Consider the following 20,885-nt stretch of genomic DNA (forward strand, 5'->3'; position numbering starts at 1 on the left):
CCAATCCCACTGCTATTATTGATTTGAAACTGTTTGGCAAAACATCTTTAGAAAGAAAAAAACCAACAACATAGCAACCTGCAAAACTGTCTAGCTAAAAATACTCAAAAATACTTAACAAGCAATATTACTAACACTGCTTTATTCTTGGGCAGGGAAACTATTTTGTTCGTAATACAATGGGAAAACATTTCAGTCTTTTCAAAAGGGAGAACCACACTTGCGACAACAGTAGAGGATAGTTAGAAACCTGCATAAGTGTCCATTCAAGTGAAGTGGAAGACCCTAAAGACAAGTGGTTGGCTGGCACCTGAACAACTGATACTCTTAAGGACAGAGCCATTGAACGGTGCCTTACCCAAGGACAAAAAGGAATGTCCCAAGGTAGTTGCAGGACAGTAGAAGATAAAATGGAAGAGCATAAGAGGAAGGATTCTCTAGGCATGAGTTTTAGAAGAGATGACACACCTGTAGAGTTGCTCTCTAAGGAAAAAAATGTATTAAAAATTCACACAAAGAGAAAAATTCTGGGACTCCTTGGAAAATACAAGTGTGCGCAGACTATGCAGAGTATGTAAACTATGACAGATGGTTGAGGGAGAAAGAAAAAGCAATCTGGATCACTTCAGGAAACACACAAAAAAAATGAAGAAATGTAATTTTTTTTAAATATATGATTTTTAATAAATAATGCCAACCCACACAACATGTCCTCTGGAATTATGAAAGACATGCTTGCATTAGTATTTGAAACTGGTAAATCTGAAAATAGCACTGCCTACAGAACCATTTTTACCACAGCACTAAATGTCTACCCATACCACGAAATGAAGACTGTTACACAGAAAAACCTTAACAGAACTGAGATGAATAATTTACTGGTAATTACTTTTGACTGAGCAGTAGTGACATCTCTAAATCTTGACAGCACTAGACAAGAAAGTGTAGCAAATATCTCAGAACAGCAACCGAGTTATGGTTCAAGGAAGTCCTGCACTCTAACATTTTCTAGATTAATGCGATATCAGATTGCCTCTTGAAAGAGCTGGTTTCTGGCACCAGTGTTTTTTATTTTCAATTTATAGTTTTAGCAAGTTCTCTACCAGATGGAATTTCTACTGTACTAAGCTCAAGCAGGCCATGTTAAGGAATACAAGGGAAATGTCTAATAGCAAAACATAACAAATAGATGGAATAATGAATACACGCTTAGTAATCAAAAAACATTGCAAACTTGTCAGAAGCCTGATTTGCTAGTGCTGCATATAATTCTATACTAACTTAACCTACTCAGGAAACAGCAAAGCACAAGATGGAGTTGTACTAACTTGTAACTACCTGAAAACCAAATCTAAAAATTTTAATTCTTCTGGAAAGAGAAATACAGGTCTGTATCTCTTCAAGCCTTATACACCCAACAACTATCAGATAAGGCACTAGAAGCAGCCACAAATTCTGTAACAGATTTCTGAGAATTTAGCATGAAAGAAAACAATTAAAAGAAGAGGGTAGACTGACAGATATGCTCTGTTATCTATCTAATGCCTCTATTATTTGTCTTCCTGATAGTCTTGCTCGTGTAGTACTCAAGTCTTAAAAATGTTTCAATTAAATACGAAATTAAACATTTTAAAAGTGTTTAAACAAATACAGGCTAGAGGTTCACTCGAAATGGTGCCTCACTCACGAGTCTCTTCAGCTTTTCCTCTTCACCCTTGGCTGACCTGCTGTCTGGCCAAAACAAAGCCGTATTTCCATGCCTAATTTGGAGCAACACACGTGCTGCATAGTCAGATGGTACAAAAGTGCTAAGTGGCTGCTCACTTCTACTGTTTCCATGATGCAAGCTCAATGGTACCTGAGACAGCTTGGACAGTTACGTATGAACACTCCCTTCTCACCATGAATTCCTCCACCAAGATGCAACTTTATACAAAATCTGACAATTTCTTATCTTTGAAACATGCCTTCCTTTGACAGAATTGGCTGAAAGGGATCAATCAAGAGAGATGCATAGACAACAGGATTGCATAAGCTTAGTGTTCCAAGGCAACCATGCCCATTCTCCCTTCTTTCCTACACCAAAACTACAAAGCAATAGTTGCATTGTGATGCAACAGTTCACAGATACTAGTCCCTATAAAATACAAGCCTTTCAGGAAGTTGGGGATATTCCACGTATTCAGGTTTTGGTTTATTTCCCTTGACAGATTCAGCCAGACAGGAAAGAAACTAGGATAGAATAGCAGAATGATTCATTGCACCTAGAGTTGGTTATTTGATGGGGACCTCACCGAGAAAAAGGCTCCCAATCAGTACAGAAGATGCACGTCAGCTCACAGGGAACTGAGACTCCTGATCTGTCCAGTACCTCACTCAAATATATTTTATACTTAGTGAAGGTAGTATTTGAGACAGGTTTAATTTTTATAATATTAAAAATGAGTTGAGGAAAATGAATTAAGCAACCAATCCACAGAATCCTGGGGCAGATCCTAGGCAGCATAAAGCAACAATGAAAGTGATGGACTTACCTTTATTCCCAGTCGAATTTGTAATGTTGAGGATCAAATCACTCCCATACTCATATACACTCTAGTATTTAGAAACTCTAAGCCCATAAGAGCAGTAAACACTTGTATTAAGCCAATAAAGAGTAACTTTAAAATTACTATTTAAAACAATACATTTAATTAAATAATTCCTTATAGAAATTGATAAACTTCATAATGAAGAAAAATTAAGTTTGAATTCAAGTTCCTCTAAACTAAAAAGTCAGTAACTCAGAGTTACAAACCACATATATTCATTTTTTTATATACATTTCAAGAAATACAAGTACAGCTGCTAAACACAAGACCACAGTTAGAAAACATGTGAGTAATTATAGCTACCTCAGGTTAGCTCTGGTTACTTTGGCATTCTCAGTACTCATGGAAAGAGCCTTCCACTGTGCAGTTTTGGCCATTTCGTCTGATATGTTTACAACTGAGGGATCAATGCTAAAGAACAAACATACTTTCTGGTTAGTATTCAATTCCTTGCAACACTATTACACTTACTGTCACTCATCATTTACATCAGTTGTGCCTTTTCTCAATATTTACACAGCCAAAAGTTGAGTTCATCTCTCAAAAATGTATTTCAACAAAAAACTGAAAATTTAACTCACTAGCACTACCATAATCACACAGCATCTTGAAAGAGTTTTTCACATAGATACCACTAAGACATTGAAAATATTTGAGAGATAACTCATATGCTCAGAAACAATTAATTTAATCACACTGTTCTGCTAAGGCTTACACAAACCAGCTACTTTAGGCGGCTTCCAGGAAATAATCAAGGGCAAAGAAGCAAATGTTAATAAAATTTCAAAACTAGTATTTCAGGTGAGAGTTAAAACTACTAAAAATCTAGAAATTACAAGTATCTAGACAGATTTCAAGGTTTGGGTTTTTTCCAGCAAAGCCTTACTAGACATTTTTCAAAGTTCTTTTGCCAGACCACTCCCCTCCCAAGTCCTTTAGAAGATAAGTTCACCCTCAGAGATGGTAAGTTTTTCAAATCTATTTCCACTTTTGTCCTCCGCACATTTAAATGTACAGTGGACTTAGGTGTTGCCTGTAGGTATGTTTTCTGTCCTGTTCCATGCTTAAGCTTCACAGTCTACTCCAGGTTATCTGTAAGAGTTTTTCAAATGGCAAAGGAATTTTTCAAAGCCATTTTTCCTCAGGAATCCCCATAAGATACAAGGCAGCAGAATACATCGTAAACACATGCACATAGTTGATGAAATCATAGTTCTACTGTGAGAGCAATTAGTAACTCAATTGTTTTTTAAAAAAGCTTTAGCATTTAGTATTTTCATTTGAGTTGCTACAGTCTGATTAAGACTGCTCTCTGAGTAATACTCATCAGGAATAATTTCTGCCTGTTCCCAACTCACATCAAGGTAGACCTGACACTAGATTCATAGGAAGGCCAATTTTTAACCCAGGAACCCTCAGAGAGGAAAAGAAAACTGGTAAGCTACTTATCTGTCATGTCTTCAGACTGTGTTGGAATACTTGACAGTTGTAGAATACTTGACAACTCAGTTAAATACAACCCCCAGTAAGGGAGAGACATACTGAGACAAAATGCCTTCCAAAGCTGAAGGAATTTCCATCAGTGAAATTCCAGCACTCCCTTTTCTGGAAAAGAACCTGTCCTCACATTTACTTTCAGAAAATGACCTTTTACTAAAGTAAAAACGGTTGCCTGTAAAAAGGGGTTTTTGCACCATAGAAGTTACTGACTTTAGCCCTCACTGAAGTAAACCAAAGAATTACACACAGACTTCGTCTGAAAAATCCAAGTGGCTGGTAAACACATGGCTCAACTGATGCTATTAGTTGCTTAATGCTCAGTATTTCATGCACAGTAGCACACAAATATTCCATAAAAACTGACCAAGGATGCTTCTTCACCTTTAGTACAGCTGGTCGAAATTGAGTCATCTGATCTGTTCAAGATGGTCACGTAAATTTATAATTAAGATGCAGTTTTAAAAAACAATGCAACATAAAAATACTACTGTAGCATCATGAGATATACCTTCATAATTCCTAATTGTGGCTAAGTTACAAGTTTGGGAGGAAAAAAATTAATTCAATCCATACACCCGAACTTAATATAAAGCAAATTACACCATGTTATACAAAAACTTTTAAAAGACCAACATTTTATTATACCTGCATTTCAGGGTTTTTACAGGAAAATTCAAACTTGCTTCTCCATATGCAAGGTGTACGCTTTCGTTGTCTGAAAACATTCTCTCTGCTTCCTGTAAATTCCAAGTAAGAAGTTTGTAAAATTAGTCATGCAGCAGAAACCAAAGTATCTCACGCTGACAGTTATTACATTCGGATAAGGTACTGGAGTTGCATGCAGGACAAAAAGTTTATGACCTTTTCTCTTAGAAGTGCTTTATTCAGGCAGGGGAGATGGGAGAATGGGGAAGGAGGGTGTTACAAGCTTTGTAAGGAATTCAGCTAGGTGATGTACAGCAAGGCTGGACCTTTATGAAGAAGTTATACTGTATTACTATATTACTGGTAACTCGCAATTGCTTTTAATGACAACTCCCCACACACACACGAGCACCATATCCCTGATACTAGGAACAGTTTTATGGTTAATTTAAGCAGGATAAAGAACCCTACTCCACCACTTCCATCTCCCTTTTTCTCTCCCTCTTCATTTTCTCTCCTTCTGATGAAAGACAAAAAATTCAACATTTTTGTGTTTACTACTGCTTCTTTCCACTTTGCTTGGTAATTTTCATCACAAATAAGAATCATAGTCCATAATAGCATAATCGAAACAGTGACTTAATTCCTTAACTGTCAGCAATAGTTCCTCTAGAATTAAATCTCATTAGTAAGGAATTTCAAAATGTATATTTGGTATATAAGGTCATATGCTCAGGTCACTTAAAGTTCTTTTTCATCTTATTATTTCCTAGTAATTTACAACATGCTTAGTTTGATTGTTTTCACACTTACTTCTTTCTCTTTTATCTTTTTGTCATCTTCTTTCTTCTTTTTACTTTCTGGCATAAGATCATCAAGCCAACTAAGCTCTCTTTTGGTGAAACATAAATCCATGAGCTTGCGAATGAACACTAAAGCTAGAACCTTAAGGGAACCACAAATGAAATCATTTATATTTAACTATTTAAATGAACAAAAATTCACACACGCTTTCAGTACACTCAATCTGTAATTGAAGCCCTTTTTTCTACTACTAGTTTACTAGTTTTATCTTACCACAAAGTTAAATAATTTCCACTTTCAATAGCTATTCACAATTGAACTGCTTATTTTCAGGAAATGAAAAGTCTTTGTGTTTCAAAGGGGTTTTTGGTTTCTTTCCCACTCCTTTCTTTCTTAAAGCAACAAACATCTTTTGAAGAGATTCTGGATGATTCACATACTCTTGTAAAATTACTAACTTGTAAAAAAGAAAACTTACCATCATAGGGAAAACAACAGCAGCTGCAGAGGCTTTAATCACCCACAACAGAACTAGACAAGTGAGCTGAATGACTGTAAAGATATGAACCTTCCAGAGTGGCACATAACGCAGATAAATCAAGTCAGGTTGATGTTTGGCAGGCATTCCAAACAGTTTTATACGATCAAAAAACTGCATGGAAAACAAAATCATCCTTCAGTTAATTATTTTATGTCTCTTCGAAAGAAAATAAAGATTTTTACGGGACTCCAGAAAGGTAAGCTAATTCCAAATAAAACACTAATGAAGGACACTGAATATTCAAGGAGGTGGAACTGGGGGCTATTTTGTTGAGTTTCCCTCCTCTCACACTAATAATAAAAAATTCCACAATATTGCAGAAAATTTGTTTTTTGGCTAGACTATTGAAGGCATAAATTAAAAAGAACTGAAAAGTGAAGGCACAAAACTGTAAGAATCGTGACACTCAGGAAATTATCCTACACACTATTCAGACAATATGGAGTAGCATTATTGTGGCTCACATAATGTAGTGTTACAGTTTCCTTTTCAGTCAGTGTTAAACAAACTGCTCATAAATATCAGACTTTACCTGAATGCCTTTTAATGAAGATACTCCCATGTAAAGAAATACACCATACAAAACTGGCATTGGAATAAACTGGGGAAGAAAAAATACCCACAGTTAAAAGTGGAATCAACACAGCATAAGACAGCAGTCCATATCAGAGAAAGACACAGACCAAGCTATTTTTTATTTATATTTTACTGAAGTGAAATCTGTAAAATCTGAGGCCCTTTATTTATAGAGAAAATATATGCATCATTGAGTAGCAAAAAAATCTAGAACTAACAAGGCTATCCCCAGGATTAAAAAAGCAGTTCCGTCTTGACTGCCCATTCATTCAATTTTCTAGGTTGCAACCAAGATTTTTATTCATGCTAAGTATATTGCTTTTTGTTGCAATTTGATAGGAACTGTACTGACACTACTGGATTCTGTACAACTTCATGAAATTGCCATATGAAGTCTTACTTCTGATCACTTACCTTGCATTTCTGGAGCAGTTGAAACAAAAACCCCACCATACCAGCTGAGCTATGAAAGTCTGCTAATTTTTCAGAACTAAATTTTGCTTCAGTAAGATCAATTTAAAGCTTACTACAGATAAAATTTATAATAATTTAAATAATAATATATAATATACATCTTATAAAATTTAATATTAAATCATTTTATCTTTTAATATAATTTAAAGCCTACTAAGATAACAAAGTTGTCCACTGATTTCAGTGGCACTCGCATCAAACCTCTACAGTGAAGCTTTCAAGTAAAGGATAGCGAACATACAATTTGAAATCTTAATAAAAACAGCTGCTATCAAGCTTGAACAAAAGCCTTTAATTAAACAGTGTGGAATAAAACTATGCCTTAGGGATTCATTACTGTGTGTGTGTGTGTGGCTAGTGTCTTCACTGTAAGCTCTATAATTTGATATTTTAACTTCTACTGCATTAAATCAGTATAAATCCACACATGGAACAAAAGCACAGCAACTGACAGGTGCAAGGCTTTGTTCTCCTTACTTCTTTTGAACAATAACAGTCATTCACACTGAAAAAGAAAAACATTTAACAAAAAACAAGAGAAATTATTTCATTCCTATTACCACAGGTCCATAAAAAATGTGTTAGTTTCTAAGAATCAGCTGTTTTAACATGGGGTAAACATCTTGCTTCAGCAATCAGCACTTTTAACCTTTGCTTTTGAGCAACGATAAATCTATTTCATTATTTTTGCTTTTGTTTCTGATTATTTGCATTATATAGCAAAGTTCTTGGTAGCTTTTCAACCAGAGATTGTCAAATCTGAATATCTATTTTTAGTAACTAGTACGGCCTTATTGTTTTCAGACCTTGACATTCTTTAACACATACAAACGGTAAACTATTTAGAATTTATAATATGTAACTCTAATTACTAAACTACAGCTGTGTGTTCACAGGTTTATTCCTTCCCATTATCTAAACTTAAGAAGCTATGTTTCTCATGAAATTACTTATGATCTGTCTTTAAACTGACTTTTGCAAAATTCTATAAAGGTACTAGCAATGATGCAATATCTGATATTCTGGCAACAAAGAGCAGTTCTTTTGTTTCTCCTTTTAACTGCTGGATTTGAAACAACTAAGCAGAAGTTAAACAGCTTTTAGTAAAATCTGAGCAAAAAGCCAACCAAACTGAGTAGTTTTCTTTCAATAAAGTCCTTGAAAGGCCACTAGGGATATCAATTAAGAGACAAAGTGTAATCTGAAGCTACAATACAACCAGCAAAATCACTATTACACCATGATGATGCATAAGATAATCTCGACACTACAAGCATCAAATGAAGTTTAATAAGCTGAAGATAAGAACAAGTGAACAATATAATTCCTGATGATCACCTTTTAAACCAGATGGTTTTGTTCCTTCTGCTGTATTGTATTACTTCTGCTCAAGTAACTTGATATCTTTATCACACTCCTTTTCTCTCCCCATTTATGCACTCACATGAAAACTACAGCTTTTGGGTAACATAGATTCCATAAACCAAAAAAGAGCTGGCAAGAAAACCAGGTATGACAGACAAAGGTTGCTTTCTTTACTAGTCACTACATTCCTAGTTTTCTCAGATTTTGTATTTCTTACATCCTCCCACACTGTTTCTGTTCAACTAACATCTGTTACTAAAAAAGAAATTAAAGAATGGGTCCAGGCATGTTTTACTTAACATAATAAAACTTCCTAATGTTATGAAATGCTAAATCACAACATCAAAATCAAAAGCACAAAGAAACTATTTTGGAAAAACTGTCTTTTACCTTTAACACAGAGGTCATGAACACTGACATCCCCATCAGCACAAAAATCATCAATCCTGTCACTCGCTGCTCCCGGATTCCCAAAAACTTTGGTTGTTCTCCTGGTGCTGAGCACTGAGATTCAACTTTCAGGCTGTTAACGTGACTTATAGACAGGACAGTTGCAGCAACAAACCACGGTAAACCCATGAGAGAACATATCCCCAACATAACACCAACCATCAGCAGATCAAGATGATAACCACAGCCTTTCTGTAAAATTAAGCAAACAAATATCTTTATAAACTTTCTATTTATATGATACGATATTTCCAACTCAGCTGGTAAATAATCTATAACTATAAAATTACATACTTTGAGAGGGTCCACAAAATTGTATTTGTTCTTTATTAGTCAATTTAAACATGTATTTAGTAGCTGTTGTTAATGTTCCATAAATTTGCAGAATGAATCTGATTTAAAATAATCTTGAATTACACAACACTAGACTTTCAGAAAAATTACTTTTACCTTCAGTTTATGCTCTTTCCTGTTTATAATAACAGCTGTTATTTGTTGATCCATGAAAATGAGAATAGTACAGAGTAAAGCAGGAACAGCAGCAACTAAGAGTGTCCACCAAGGGTTGCTTCCAAGAGGATCTATGAACCATCCTCGGTCTTTTCGGGTGGGCTGTAAAAAACCCCCAACAACAATAAGAATTAAATTACTACAATAGAATGCAGATTTTATTGCTGCAAACAACTTCAATGAATAACAGATCAGTTTCTTAAATATGCATTCAGATTTTTTTCCAATGCTTTGACCAAAAGACTGATTTAGCTATTACAAGTGAACATAACATTTATGTGGAAAGAATTAAAACAAATCCATTCAATCCCTCATATTTGTACACTTGCACAAAAGAATGCTTCCTTTTCAGTTATAATATAAAGCAGTCTCTTCTGTCAGGTGAGACATACATCCGAAAGACAAAAGAGAGACTACTTGATCAACTACACTGTAAGCAAAAAAGAGACATTTCTGTTTCTATACAACTCCATTGTTCTATTGTCTATAAAACTGCAAGCATTTTCAAAAGGTTGTATTTCTTACTTCAAATTTCTCTGGAACATGGAGCTTAGGAGAAGGTATTCCTACAAAATAGTCAATCAAAACCATGATTACTATGGTCAGAAATACTGCAAAGTCACTGATGGTAGAACGCACCTATAAAAGAAAGAGTTGTGTTAAGTCTTGCTTTTTCATCATTACAATTTGCATGCACAGAAAGACAATTTCTTCCCTATGAAAAGTGAACTCTGTCTATATTATACTACATCACTGAACATTACATATATTTTCTCTGTTTTTTCACACTAAGCTGCCTGCTAGCATATGAAGTTGCATAAGATAAATATTCTGTACATCCAACTACCTCATAATTCTGTTCATCCAACTACCTCATTTAAAAGTGGTCTACCTCAAGAGGCAAATTACTTAAAATAACTCCCTCATCATCTTCTTTGTCCCCTCAACCCTACTAGGAGACTCAGCCATCACAGCTAGTCTCTTGTAGCTTAAGTCAGTAACATTACTGAAGAGTTCTGAAATCAATATTCATACATTTCATGTTTTAATCGATAGGAGGCAGATAATTTGCAATACATTCAGATTATCAGACACGATTTTATTAAACATAAGGAACATTTTGCAGGAGTAGGCTGAGGTTTATAGAAGACATAACCACTTCATTCTGCCTACAAGAAAATCTGTAAATCAGTCCAAGGATCATCATCATATTAACCTCTATTAGAAAATGCATTCCCCTGAGAAACCACTCAGAACTCTACATACATCAGTAGTCTGGGGAAAGCAATCAATTGTTCTGTATGGATAAGTGAGGAAAACAGCAGCAGTATTATCTCTCCAAATGATATCTGGCAATTCCCATTAACTTAGGGGATTAGGTCTTCCAATGTTTAGAACATCTTGTTACAACTATACCAAAGTACAGAGTAAGAACTGAATTTTCTGCAGCCGATTTCTTTCCTCTAATGTCTTCATTTTTGCAATTATTAGCTAATTTTGGGGTTTTAATTTCCTTTTCTGCCTTAAAATAAATATATCAATAAAAATTTCAATTTAAGTTATCTTAAGGTATTTATCACAAGACAACAATAGTCTCTAATCAGAATTACCTTAGTTGGGAAATAGCGTTTAGTCTTGAATTTCTTAAGGAAAGAGGAGAGGAAAAATGTTGTAAAGAATAGTATGACAGACCAGAAGAGAACATCTGGAATATATGGTCCATGATGGCCACAAGCTGATCCACGAAACACACCATGAAATTTTAAACATTCCTGCAAAGAGAAAAACTCCTTAAATTTCTATGTTTTATTCATTTAGTATATTCAATCAAGCTTACAACTTTTCGATATAAAACACATTTGAGAACGTCCACAATCCCAAAAAAGGGAGTTCTTTCCTTTATCACTATCTACCCTGAAATCCCAAAAATGTGTGCTGTCTGTTCCAGAAAAGCCACAGTAGCCATTACTGATTATTTCAGGATGCCAAAATGTGGGAGATGCCCAATTCCTTTATATTCACATCATTTCTATTCTGCTTTTCAAAGCATTGCAAGATAGAATGTATCTAAAATAAAGACTGAGGACTAAGCCCATGAAAAGCAGAAGATCCAACATCAACTTTCAAGCTAACAGACATAAAAAACCATCTCCTCAGTTTCTCCCACCTCTTTATTGATGATTTGGTTTTGTTCTGATACAGTTAAGGAAAACAAACAGACTTTGTAAAATAAGATTAATCCAACCATAAGAAAAAAGTTTCTAACAATGTAGAAATGCATGGCAAATAATGGATTTGAATAAAAAAGAAAACCAGGTCAGATGATCCCTATCCAAAAGGCTTATTGAAATGCAAAGCAAAAAGTTAAAGCAGACGCACAGTACAAGGAATCAACAAGCCAATAAATCAAATAGTTGGAAACAGCACTGCCACAACCCAGTCTTAAAGCGGAGTAATTACTGGAAATGTAACTTATGACAAAAAATCTTCCTGTTAACAACCTAGTTTAATTACAAGCACAACCAAATCCTGGATCAGTTCCATCTCTCAGGTAAACTAAAGGTGATTCAGAGGATGAAGAGGCATATCAAATAAATAATAAAGTAAATATAAAAACTAAGTCCAAGAGAAACTGCCATTCTAAGTGATTACGGTAAACTAGAAGCCATCAGTGGTACACAGAAAACAGCACTGCTAAAGCCCAAGTAAAGCACTGAGGTTTTAGCATAGTACTTTTGCTGTGGAAAACACGATTACTTTCAGTGTGAATGTCTAGGCTCAGACACAATGGGAGCCCATATACAGATTGCTGCTGCTGCTTTAGTAGCCTCAGATGCCTAAAGTGGGCACATAGAGCTAGCAAATGCAACACAAAATTTATACCAGATCCAAATCAAAGATGTAGGTGGAAACAAGATGCCAGGGTACACAAAGCGGCTGTATACAGCTGCATTTAGTCCATTGCACACCACCCAAGGAACTACTAATCAGCAAAAGTGTTTCTCCCTAAAGCCTCCCAGAGCACTCCCACATAGGAACTATCCCCTCTTCACCTACCCATAAAATCAGATACTGGTAAAAAATATCCACTTCAAAAGGTAATGCTTTCAAGCCTGTTCCAAACAGTTATTTTGAATTTCAAATAATTATTTTCTTCCAATCAATATTTAGGTAGTTCCTTTGATTCTGTTGTAGTTATACCAATGTTCAACAAACTAATGGAACGTGTTTGCTACCACATTTTTACTGCAGATTCCATCTTCACATAATCTTAAAAATATTTGTTCATCCTTTCCAGGAAATGGAAGAAATAAAGTTCCTGTTTATTCACCTCATCATATTCATCTGCACTTCAGAAAGACAACTGTGCTGCCTACCAGCTTAAAGCGGCTACCTAAAGCAGACTACTTTAGCATTACTATTAGCATTTACTGCCCTGGACTTGCTCATTGAAACCTCTACAATGACTGTTTAAAGCCTCATGGAAGGAATGAGAGGGTTCAAAAATACAGTTTTAAGGAAAACAATCCATGTTCAAATAAAAAAAGAAATCAGGTGAAAAAATATTAATCAAGCTGGTATTGTGCAGATATTTTTTATACATACAAACACACAGAGACATATATACTCACAGATACTGTAAGGTTGCTCCATGCTATATCTTCCCCAGACTTATTCATACTCCTCCACAGACGCAATGTTTCATTGCTTGGTTTCTCAGGCTCAGAACACACACATCTGAAGGGAAGGAAAAAAATAGTTTTTCTGCTTTTAAGCTGTATGTGCCAAAATGCAGCAAATTGCAGTAAATTCAAAAATCCTGAAGAGTTTAAGCCGGAGTTTATCTCAACCTTTATGAAAGAAGCAGAGTACAAGGCTCCTCCTTACATCATGTGAACTACTGGCATGGTGGGGAAAATCAAGAATCAAAGACACAACTGCTGAGGAGGTTTAACAAATAATACAAAAAAACCCCCAAAACTATGTATTTTAAAGAATGAGAAGCAGGTAAAATACTGACTTAACTATTTGACTGATCTGCCAGTTTTTAAAAACAAAGCACCTGAAAAAAAATGAAATACAAAACATATGTGGACCTCTACATATTGTAACAGATGAAGACAAAAATCCAAATGACTCCACTTTCCAACAACCTTATACTAACAAATATTGTATTATTTTTAAATAATTGAACGAACTTGGCACAAATAGTTTTCTACGACTGTGTACCAATGAAGGTTTTTAGACTTCTATATTGCATAACATCCCACAATGAGTGAAGCTTCAATTAGTCTTACTGCAGACTAACATAAGAGGAAACAGAGATATTGAAACCATTTCATTTAAAAAAATGGTGTAGATGACTACATTTCAACAACTCCTTTAACTTCTTTTCAAACTAGACTATGTCACTAGCCTCTAGAAGTTTCTAAATCTTTTGTCTGTTCTAAAGCTCTGGTAGTTAGCCATTTATCTTATATTTCCATGCCTTCTGATCTATACATGACCAAAACCTGTCACCCTGAAGTAAGGGACCATTTTTGAGTATGTAGTGAGCTAAAAGGTATAAATGTATACACTGCTTGGGTTTAAAGCAACTACATACATCCTTTTTTTAGTAACATTTTTGTAGGAGTAAAAGTGTCCCTCCCTACTGCAGTGTTTTGCACCCTTGGACCAGAAACCCTTCTGTCAGACAGGTTGACAGAAGTACACATCAAATAAAAAAAATGAAAAAAAAAACCAAACCAAAACACAGTTTTGGTTTAATGGGATGTTTTTAAAAAAAATTCAAGTACACCAAATAATAAGCTTAACAGGTAAACATTTATGTAGAAGAAGAGAAACAGGTAATAAGCAAGAAATGAGTCTCCTTTTCTATGAGATTCACCAAGACACTAAAAAAAAACAAAAACCCAAAGAACCATGGAAGGGCAAATTTGCATTAATCGTGTGAAGGTAAAGAAGGAAAAAACACTAGATGTGCAAAGGCAGAAAGAACCTAGATTTGCAAAGCACAATGTTTTGGGAACTTAAAAATTAGTAAGTAAACATATTTTGTTAACTGAATCCTACAGTAACAGCAAAAGGAAATAGGAAAGGACTGAAAAGCAGTAATTCACACAAGAATGATTCAACACAGAATCATCAGATGAGAAAAGAATTGCAACCATAAGTACAATGAGAAAAAACAGAGAGCATATTTAGTTGTTGGTCAAGGCAGTAACATAAACAAGCATGCTGAAAGGGAAGACTGACAAAACAAATTCCTCAACAAATGCAATGAAGATAAAGGATGCCACCAAGTAGATAAGTGGAAATCCAGAAAGAGCAAGAAAAAAAACCAGAAAATGTAAGAGTATTGAGACTGTCTTGTGGCTCATTTAGATAAGCATGCTTGTTCTGCACACTCTTCATCATTGGGGGTACAGAGGGGAAAAAAAAAAAAAAAAGAGACAAAGAGTAAGTGTAAAAGGTTGACTCTCCTACAGCTTTGTGATAGAAAAAAAAAACAGGACAAATCAAAGCTGAACACTGTGGCACATCCTGAAAGACATGTGATACCTCACAGAGACAAACCAAAGAAAAATCACACTTTTCTCTCCACCCTCGTGGCCTGCCTGTGGCAAAACACAATCAGGTAGCAAGGGCCAGAAGACCTACAGAGCAGTTTCTGCCTTATTAGTGAATTTAACATGCTCACATAGGAGTCCAGTGAGGTCCCAGAGCCATTTAAACAGAGGGTTGATCAGCCAGTAAATAAAGGGAAATTGGGAAGTGAATGTACTTCCATGTCCCACTCCTGGCAACAGGACCTGGTCTTAAAAGCTATTAAGGCAATGAAGTGAGGGCAAATGTCATGTGTGAACAGAACACAAGAAGCAGTCTGAGAGGGTGTTTGCCTTTTCATCCTGAAAAAAGTAGCAAAGAAGTATCAATGTTTGTAAAAGTGAGATCTTGGAGTAGACACACAATAGTCAAAACCTTGCCAGGAGTCACTCTGTGTGCAAGATGAGCTCTGCCTTGGCCAGGCAGAGCAGCTGCCCAGCGGAATGGTGAATACTCTGCTCTCCAACTAGGGAGTGACTGCCCAGTGCAACAAGCAGGAACTCCCACCTCAGGTGTATGGACATGACCTCACTGGGGGCTCCCTCACCACCACTTTGTAACCACACAGGTACAACTAAAACTGGGGGATGCACATGTCCAGCAGGAGGGGGGGCATTAGCAGAGAAACCTGTACTCCTCAAAGATGGTGTGTGAGACTGTAATCCACATGTCTGGGGCAGGAGGGTAAATATTGGTGTGGGTGCAATTAGAACCTTTGGGGATTAGTAATAGAAGACAATTTAAAAATGTGTAGGTTCTTACTAGTATTCCTGAAGTGTTCTCACATCGTGGTTTATCTGCTATATTACGGACGCTGATATTCAACATATGGATCACTGATAAACAATTAATTTTGTGTTGCTGATGAATCAAAGAACAGCTTCATTTTTGATTTCATTTAACCTATGTGAAATGAGCAGCTTCTCTCAGCAACAGTGAGCAGAATCTCCTTCTGGCAGGTGTGAGCTGGTAATCCAACTTCTCCTCTTTCATGAAACTATACTATAAACTTTGATTTCTAGAAGTAGCAAGGCAGAACTCCTTTTCTGACCTTTAGTAAAGCCGCAGCTAAAGAAGGCTTTGTCACGGCCCCTCATCCCTTCCAACCACCCATAGCTAATGCAGAGAATTCAATTCCACTGCAACCTGAAAAGAATTTTTCTGAGGTTCCTCATGCCCATATCACCCCCAGCATTCCTCCTACCCTTCCTGGAAGAGGCACCCATTGCTAGTTAGTAAATGGTATGTCTCTATATTTTCCTACTTATTTCACTAACAGATAGAAACTTGGTACTTACGAATATAAAGTCAGTTTATTCAAATCATTGTGCATATTGAAGGCATATACTTCTCCCAAATGAAAAAGCTTTTCCAATGCCTCATAAATAAATATGATGCATATAAGGGCTGCAAAAGCTTCCTCAGTAAATCGAGTGATGTAGCACACAAGGCTGCTGGCATCAGTGGCTACAAGCACAATGCATAGAAATGCAGTCCACAGACCAATGCTAGTTCGCAGGGAGAGGTAGGAAAGATCGTAATCCCTGTGTGAACAAAGAAACACAAAGTATTAACTGAGCCAAAAATCATGAAAACAGATACTGAGGCTAAGCTCAATAGGTATTCATCCCTTTTCTCATCCTTGATGTTAGTTCTGAAGGACACAGAAACTTTTTTTGTCTCATCTTCCACCAAAGCAAAGCAACACTGCAAGGTGTTTCTAGGATTGACAGTGCAACTACCTAGCTTGGGAAGCATCACAGGGATGATCTCTCCAGAACCACCCAGACGGTTTCTCCTAGATTGATCTGCCAATCAATCCTTGCTTACCCCTGCAGAACCAAAACCAACATGTCCATACAGTCAGAATATAACTTTAATTGAAGTCCTAGACACTTCTTATCACTGATTTTCTCATTAAGGTTCATCAGGACCCCACAGCTTTCCCAAACTATATAAATTTCTCAGTCTCTTGGCACTGCATTTATCATCATGGACATACACACATTTAATGCACATATGTTTTCAATTACAGCTATTCTAATAGGTCAGAAAGTTAAAAAGTCCATCAGGCTAATACAAACCTCACTTACCTGCAAAATTTAAATAATATTTTTTCAAATACTAGAACTGGTCCGGTGCTTCCCAAGATAGTAAGAGGTTGCCCCGCAAAGAGAGAATAGGCAATCCCAGTTAATGAGGCTCCAAAGAGAGACTCTATTGCACTCTGTTTGGGGGAAAAAAAACTGCTGTAACTATGCTGCCTTTCAGGTTAACGTTTAGCATCACATCTGCATAAATACAGCTTTAAGACGCATAAACTTAGAAACAAGACAAGATGTAAAAACATTGCAATTAATATTGATGTTTGAGACAAGAATAACTTAACACAGTTTTGCAGTAACAATACCATGGACAAAAGATTTTGAAAGTTTCACTCCTGAGAAACATAAAGCCATCCAACTAGAACAAGTTACTAGTCCTGCTAGCTATGGAGGAAAAGCATACCAACAATTATATATATGTTTAAAACATAAATTTAAAAAAAAAAAATAGTTACTGAACATGTAGTTTATGGGAAGAATTATCTGTCTCTGTAAAGAAAATTGATATATATATTGCAACATACCTGTGCCAAAACATGATACGGCCTGCCGTATCAAACCTGCATCAGTCAACCAAGCATTACAAAAGAAAAAACAAACTGACAGGCGGAGGTGCAGGGGAAATTACTGAACAATACTGGTTTATGTATACATGACACCAAAAATAGATGAGCAGTAAACCAATGTCCCATCTGGTAATGCATTTCTTTCACTGAATTAAGATAACTACTTCAGTTCTTGAATTAAATGTTTTACTATAACATTATCTGCTAAAAAATAAACCAGTTAAAATGCACCTCAAAAGAGAGGGGCAGGAATTTTAAATACTAAAATTATACTAAATTTCATTTTGAAAATACTTAACTACACCACCTACCACTATAAGAAGTCATGGATTACAGATTCCTGTAATGGAATTACAGGGTTCCTGATGGAATTTTTAAGCGTTTGCTATTATGCAATTATGCAAGCCTAGTATCTATGCAATCTTGAGCTCCAATTCAGGAAAGCAACTGAAAATGGTCCAAATGGTTTGCTGAACTGGGGTTATTAAAAATGAAAATGAGTCCTTTGTTTATTACATTAGGAAAAAAGACATAATCCCAGTCTCTTGTTCTATTACCTTTGAATTAGTGCTTTTGGTTAGTCAATGCATTAACCTTGGGGCTCTCAGTCAGGGTAGCAGGGAGAGGAGTACTGTGGACGTGATGACCTCTGAGAATGCGAGGGAAGGTTTCAAAGACAAACTGTGTACCTTACAGAATCAGCTACTGTGCTTGAACATGTGTGTGCAGTAACTAAATGTTTTATTCAATGATGCACACCAAGTATCTGAAGGCAGGAACAAACCCACAAACAACTCCAGATAGCTAAAAGAAAGAAGGTGTTTAAGAATCAAGCTTTAAAAGGAGTATATTTTCATAATTATACGTGTAAATTCAGAATTTACACTGACATTTTGATAATAATCCCTACATTTAGAGTGGTGATACCAGCATGCAAAAAAGATACAATTTATTTCTGTATTTTCTATCAGCTTGAAGTGCTACATCAATTAACAAAAATTTGAGTCAACAGAAATACTTGGAAGAGATAGAAGAGTTAACTGAATTTTAATACAATACAAGCTTTAAAACTTCATCTAAGTATCAAGAAGAAATTTATATCATTATAAGCTTTACCAGAATCTTAAAATTTGTAAAGGACATGTCTGAATATATGCTTCCCTCCCCTGAAAGGACAAAGCCTTGTTTCTTTGTGATAGATTTAAAAACAGAAAATACACTTCAAACTAGTTTACTCATAAGCCAATTGACACTAAGTTATTAAAATTGTTGATATGAAGTAATTTTTCCCTGCTCCAAAAACTCAAGTACAATGATATTCTGGTGAAAAAGGTGCTGGTATTATGTTATATAACACTACCAAAATTTTGTAAGGACATGATTCATATTCAAATCATTTACAGTGAAGAGTATTTTCTGCTCATAAACCTTAGACACTTGATTTTATTGTGAACAACATACCTTTAGTGCAAGCACATACATATCCTGTCTGTTACATAAACACACAATGAACTGCTCGCCATACACCGCAGGCATTATCATCCTCGTAGGCCTACTACTCAAGGCCAGTACATGTTCTTGGCTATCCACCTTGAGCCTCTGACTTTGCCTAAAGTAGGCCTAGTGGGATGGTGCACCTTTACTGCTATTCATTGCTTTTAAGTAGCCAAAAAGAAGGCAATGCAAGCCATTCATCCAATAAGGCAGGATAAACATTTTTTACCTCCACTGTGCATCTTCTCCTGTTCACATGGGTTCCCCACATTTTCCACAGCAATTACCTTTTGGGGAAGATCTGCTTTGGGGCAGGCTAATCAAGTGCTGTGGGTAAATTCTTCAAATACAAGTATAAATAAATGAGACAAATGCACACGGTGACTTGCCTCTGAAGGTCTAAAAGCCTGGCCACTACCATTCTTTGTACTCACTATTCTGCCTTGTGTAGCTTCTCCCAGGAGCCCTCCAAAAGTGATTACAGGAGACATACAGGCACAGTATAGGAAAAGAATCGAGGCCAGGCACTGCAGGCTTAATGCATCCTTGAAGTCACTCAAGAAAAAAGGTGCTTTCCTTTGGATGTCAAGTATCAAACCACCAAAAAGCCTAAATAGGTGAGATGAAACTCGTCAAACTGTACACTAAAGGATTCTAGCTAGTTCAAAACTATGGGCTACACATCACTGCCAGTGCCTATTGCCGGCACAAATTAGCTATTTCATAATCCAGATTAAATCATAACAGTTAAAAACATAAATGAGAATATTATCTATTCCAATTCAGCAGTATTCCAAATATAATCAAGCAGGTTAGCCGCGTTTTTTAAAGCTGGCTAGGTTTTGTTGTATATGGGCTAGATACTGAAAAAATAACTTTGCAAACTATTTTATCTAAATGCTGTTTAAAGTCAAATCTGTTTTATGATATTCCAAACAAGGAACAGAAGAAATACGCTAAACATCAACCAAGACCACTGCATTGATACATTTCAATATTATTACTCCAAGTAGTAATTTTGAAATACTACTTGTTGGAGTAGTGATTTTAATTCCCTACATACATATGATTAGGTCCATAAATAAATTTAGGTCAATGTTTGCATCTGGAGTACACGGATATTCTAGAAATGTAAATACAAAACCAAACACAAGTAAGTTAGTTTAACCAGATAAGTTATTACCAATTATTGGCAATTTAAAAAAACTTTAGGACTCCAAAATACTAGGTATTAATTTGCACTTACAAAAATTTATTTTAATTACTAAAAAAAAAAAAACAAAACAAAAAACCACAACAAAACATTCCTAAGAAAAAGAACAGCTTCATCTGTGGGCAGAAACAAACTTCTCAGCTCCACATAGTGTCTACAAAGAGGCAAAAAGTAATTACAACAAATACCAATGGTAAAAAACAACACAAATGTTGTAATGCCTTTCTCGCAAATGTATGAGAAAGATGCATTTCATTTGGAAGTTTATTATTCTGGGGAAAACAACACTGCACATATATTCCAGAATTTCTCAGTTGATTTAACCTTTACTCTCATTTGAGATCCTAAAGTTTAACCTTAACCAAGTATTTCCAGTGTTGGGATTTCTTTGGAAAGTATTTCATAATTAACAGAGAATAACAACTGAAAGAAATTCTTCAA

The 20,885-nt window shown here is 35.7% G+C and overlaps 1 protein-coding gene across 13 annotated transcripts in view; it reads right to left on the bottom strand.

Moving 5' to 3' along the window:
- The window catches only part of SLC4A7 (solute carrier family 4 member 7), a 93,482-nt gene that overhangs the window by 4,677 nt on the left and 67,920 nt on the right, over window positions 1-20,885 (bottom strand). For all 13 annotated transcript variants that reach the window (XR_003533005.1, XR_003533004.1, XR_003533003.1 and 10 more), the window contains 13 exons: window positions 19,666-19,840; window positions 17,160-17,293; window positions 16,365-16,610; window positions 13,089-13,194; window positions 11,067-11,228; window positions 9,982-10,095; window positions 9,397-9,558; window positions 8,887-9,138; window positions 6,614-6,682; window positions 6,019-6,192; window positions 5,550-5,681; window positions 4,737-4,828; window positions 2,895-3,002 (listed from right to left, as the gene is read on the bottom strand). Coding sequence is in view for 9 of the 13 variants with exons in the window: in XM_027675425.1 (XP_027531226.1) it covers window positions 2,895-3,002; window positions 4,737-4,828; window positions 5,550-5,681; window positions 6,019-6,192; window positions 6,614-6,682; window positions 8,887-9,138; window positions 9,397-9,558; window positions 9,982-10,095; window positions 11,067-11,228; window positions 13,089-13,194; window positions 16,365-16,610; window positions 17,160-17,293; window positions 19,666-19,840 (1,926 nt within the window). In the remaining 4 variants the exon portion in view is untranslated. The remainder of the gene's footprint in view (window positions 1-2,894; window positions 3,003-4,736; window positions 4,829-5,549; window positions 5,682-6,018; window positions 6,193-6,613; window positions 6,683-8,886; window positions 9,139-9,396; window positions 9,559-9,981; window positions 10,096-11,066; window positions 11,229-13,088; window positions 13,195-16,364; window positions 16,611-17,159; window positions 17,294-19,665; window positions 19,841-20,885) is intronic.

This window comes from Neopelma chrysocephalum, unplaced genomic scaffold (genome assembly GCF_003984885.1).
Source record: "Neopelma chrysocephalum unplaced genomic scaffold, ASM398488v2 Primary Assembly neopelma1_26, whole genome shotgun sequence".
In the NCBI taxonomy this organism is placed as follows: Eukaryota; Metazoa; Chordata; class Aves; order Passeriformes; family Pipridae; genus Neopelma; species Neopelma chrysocephalum.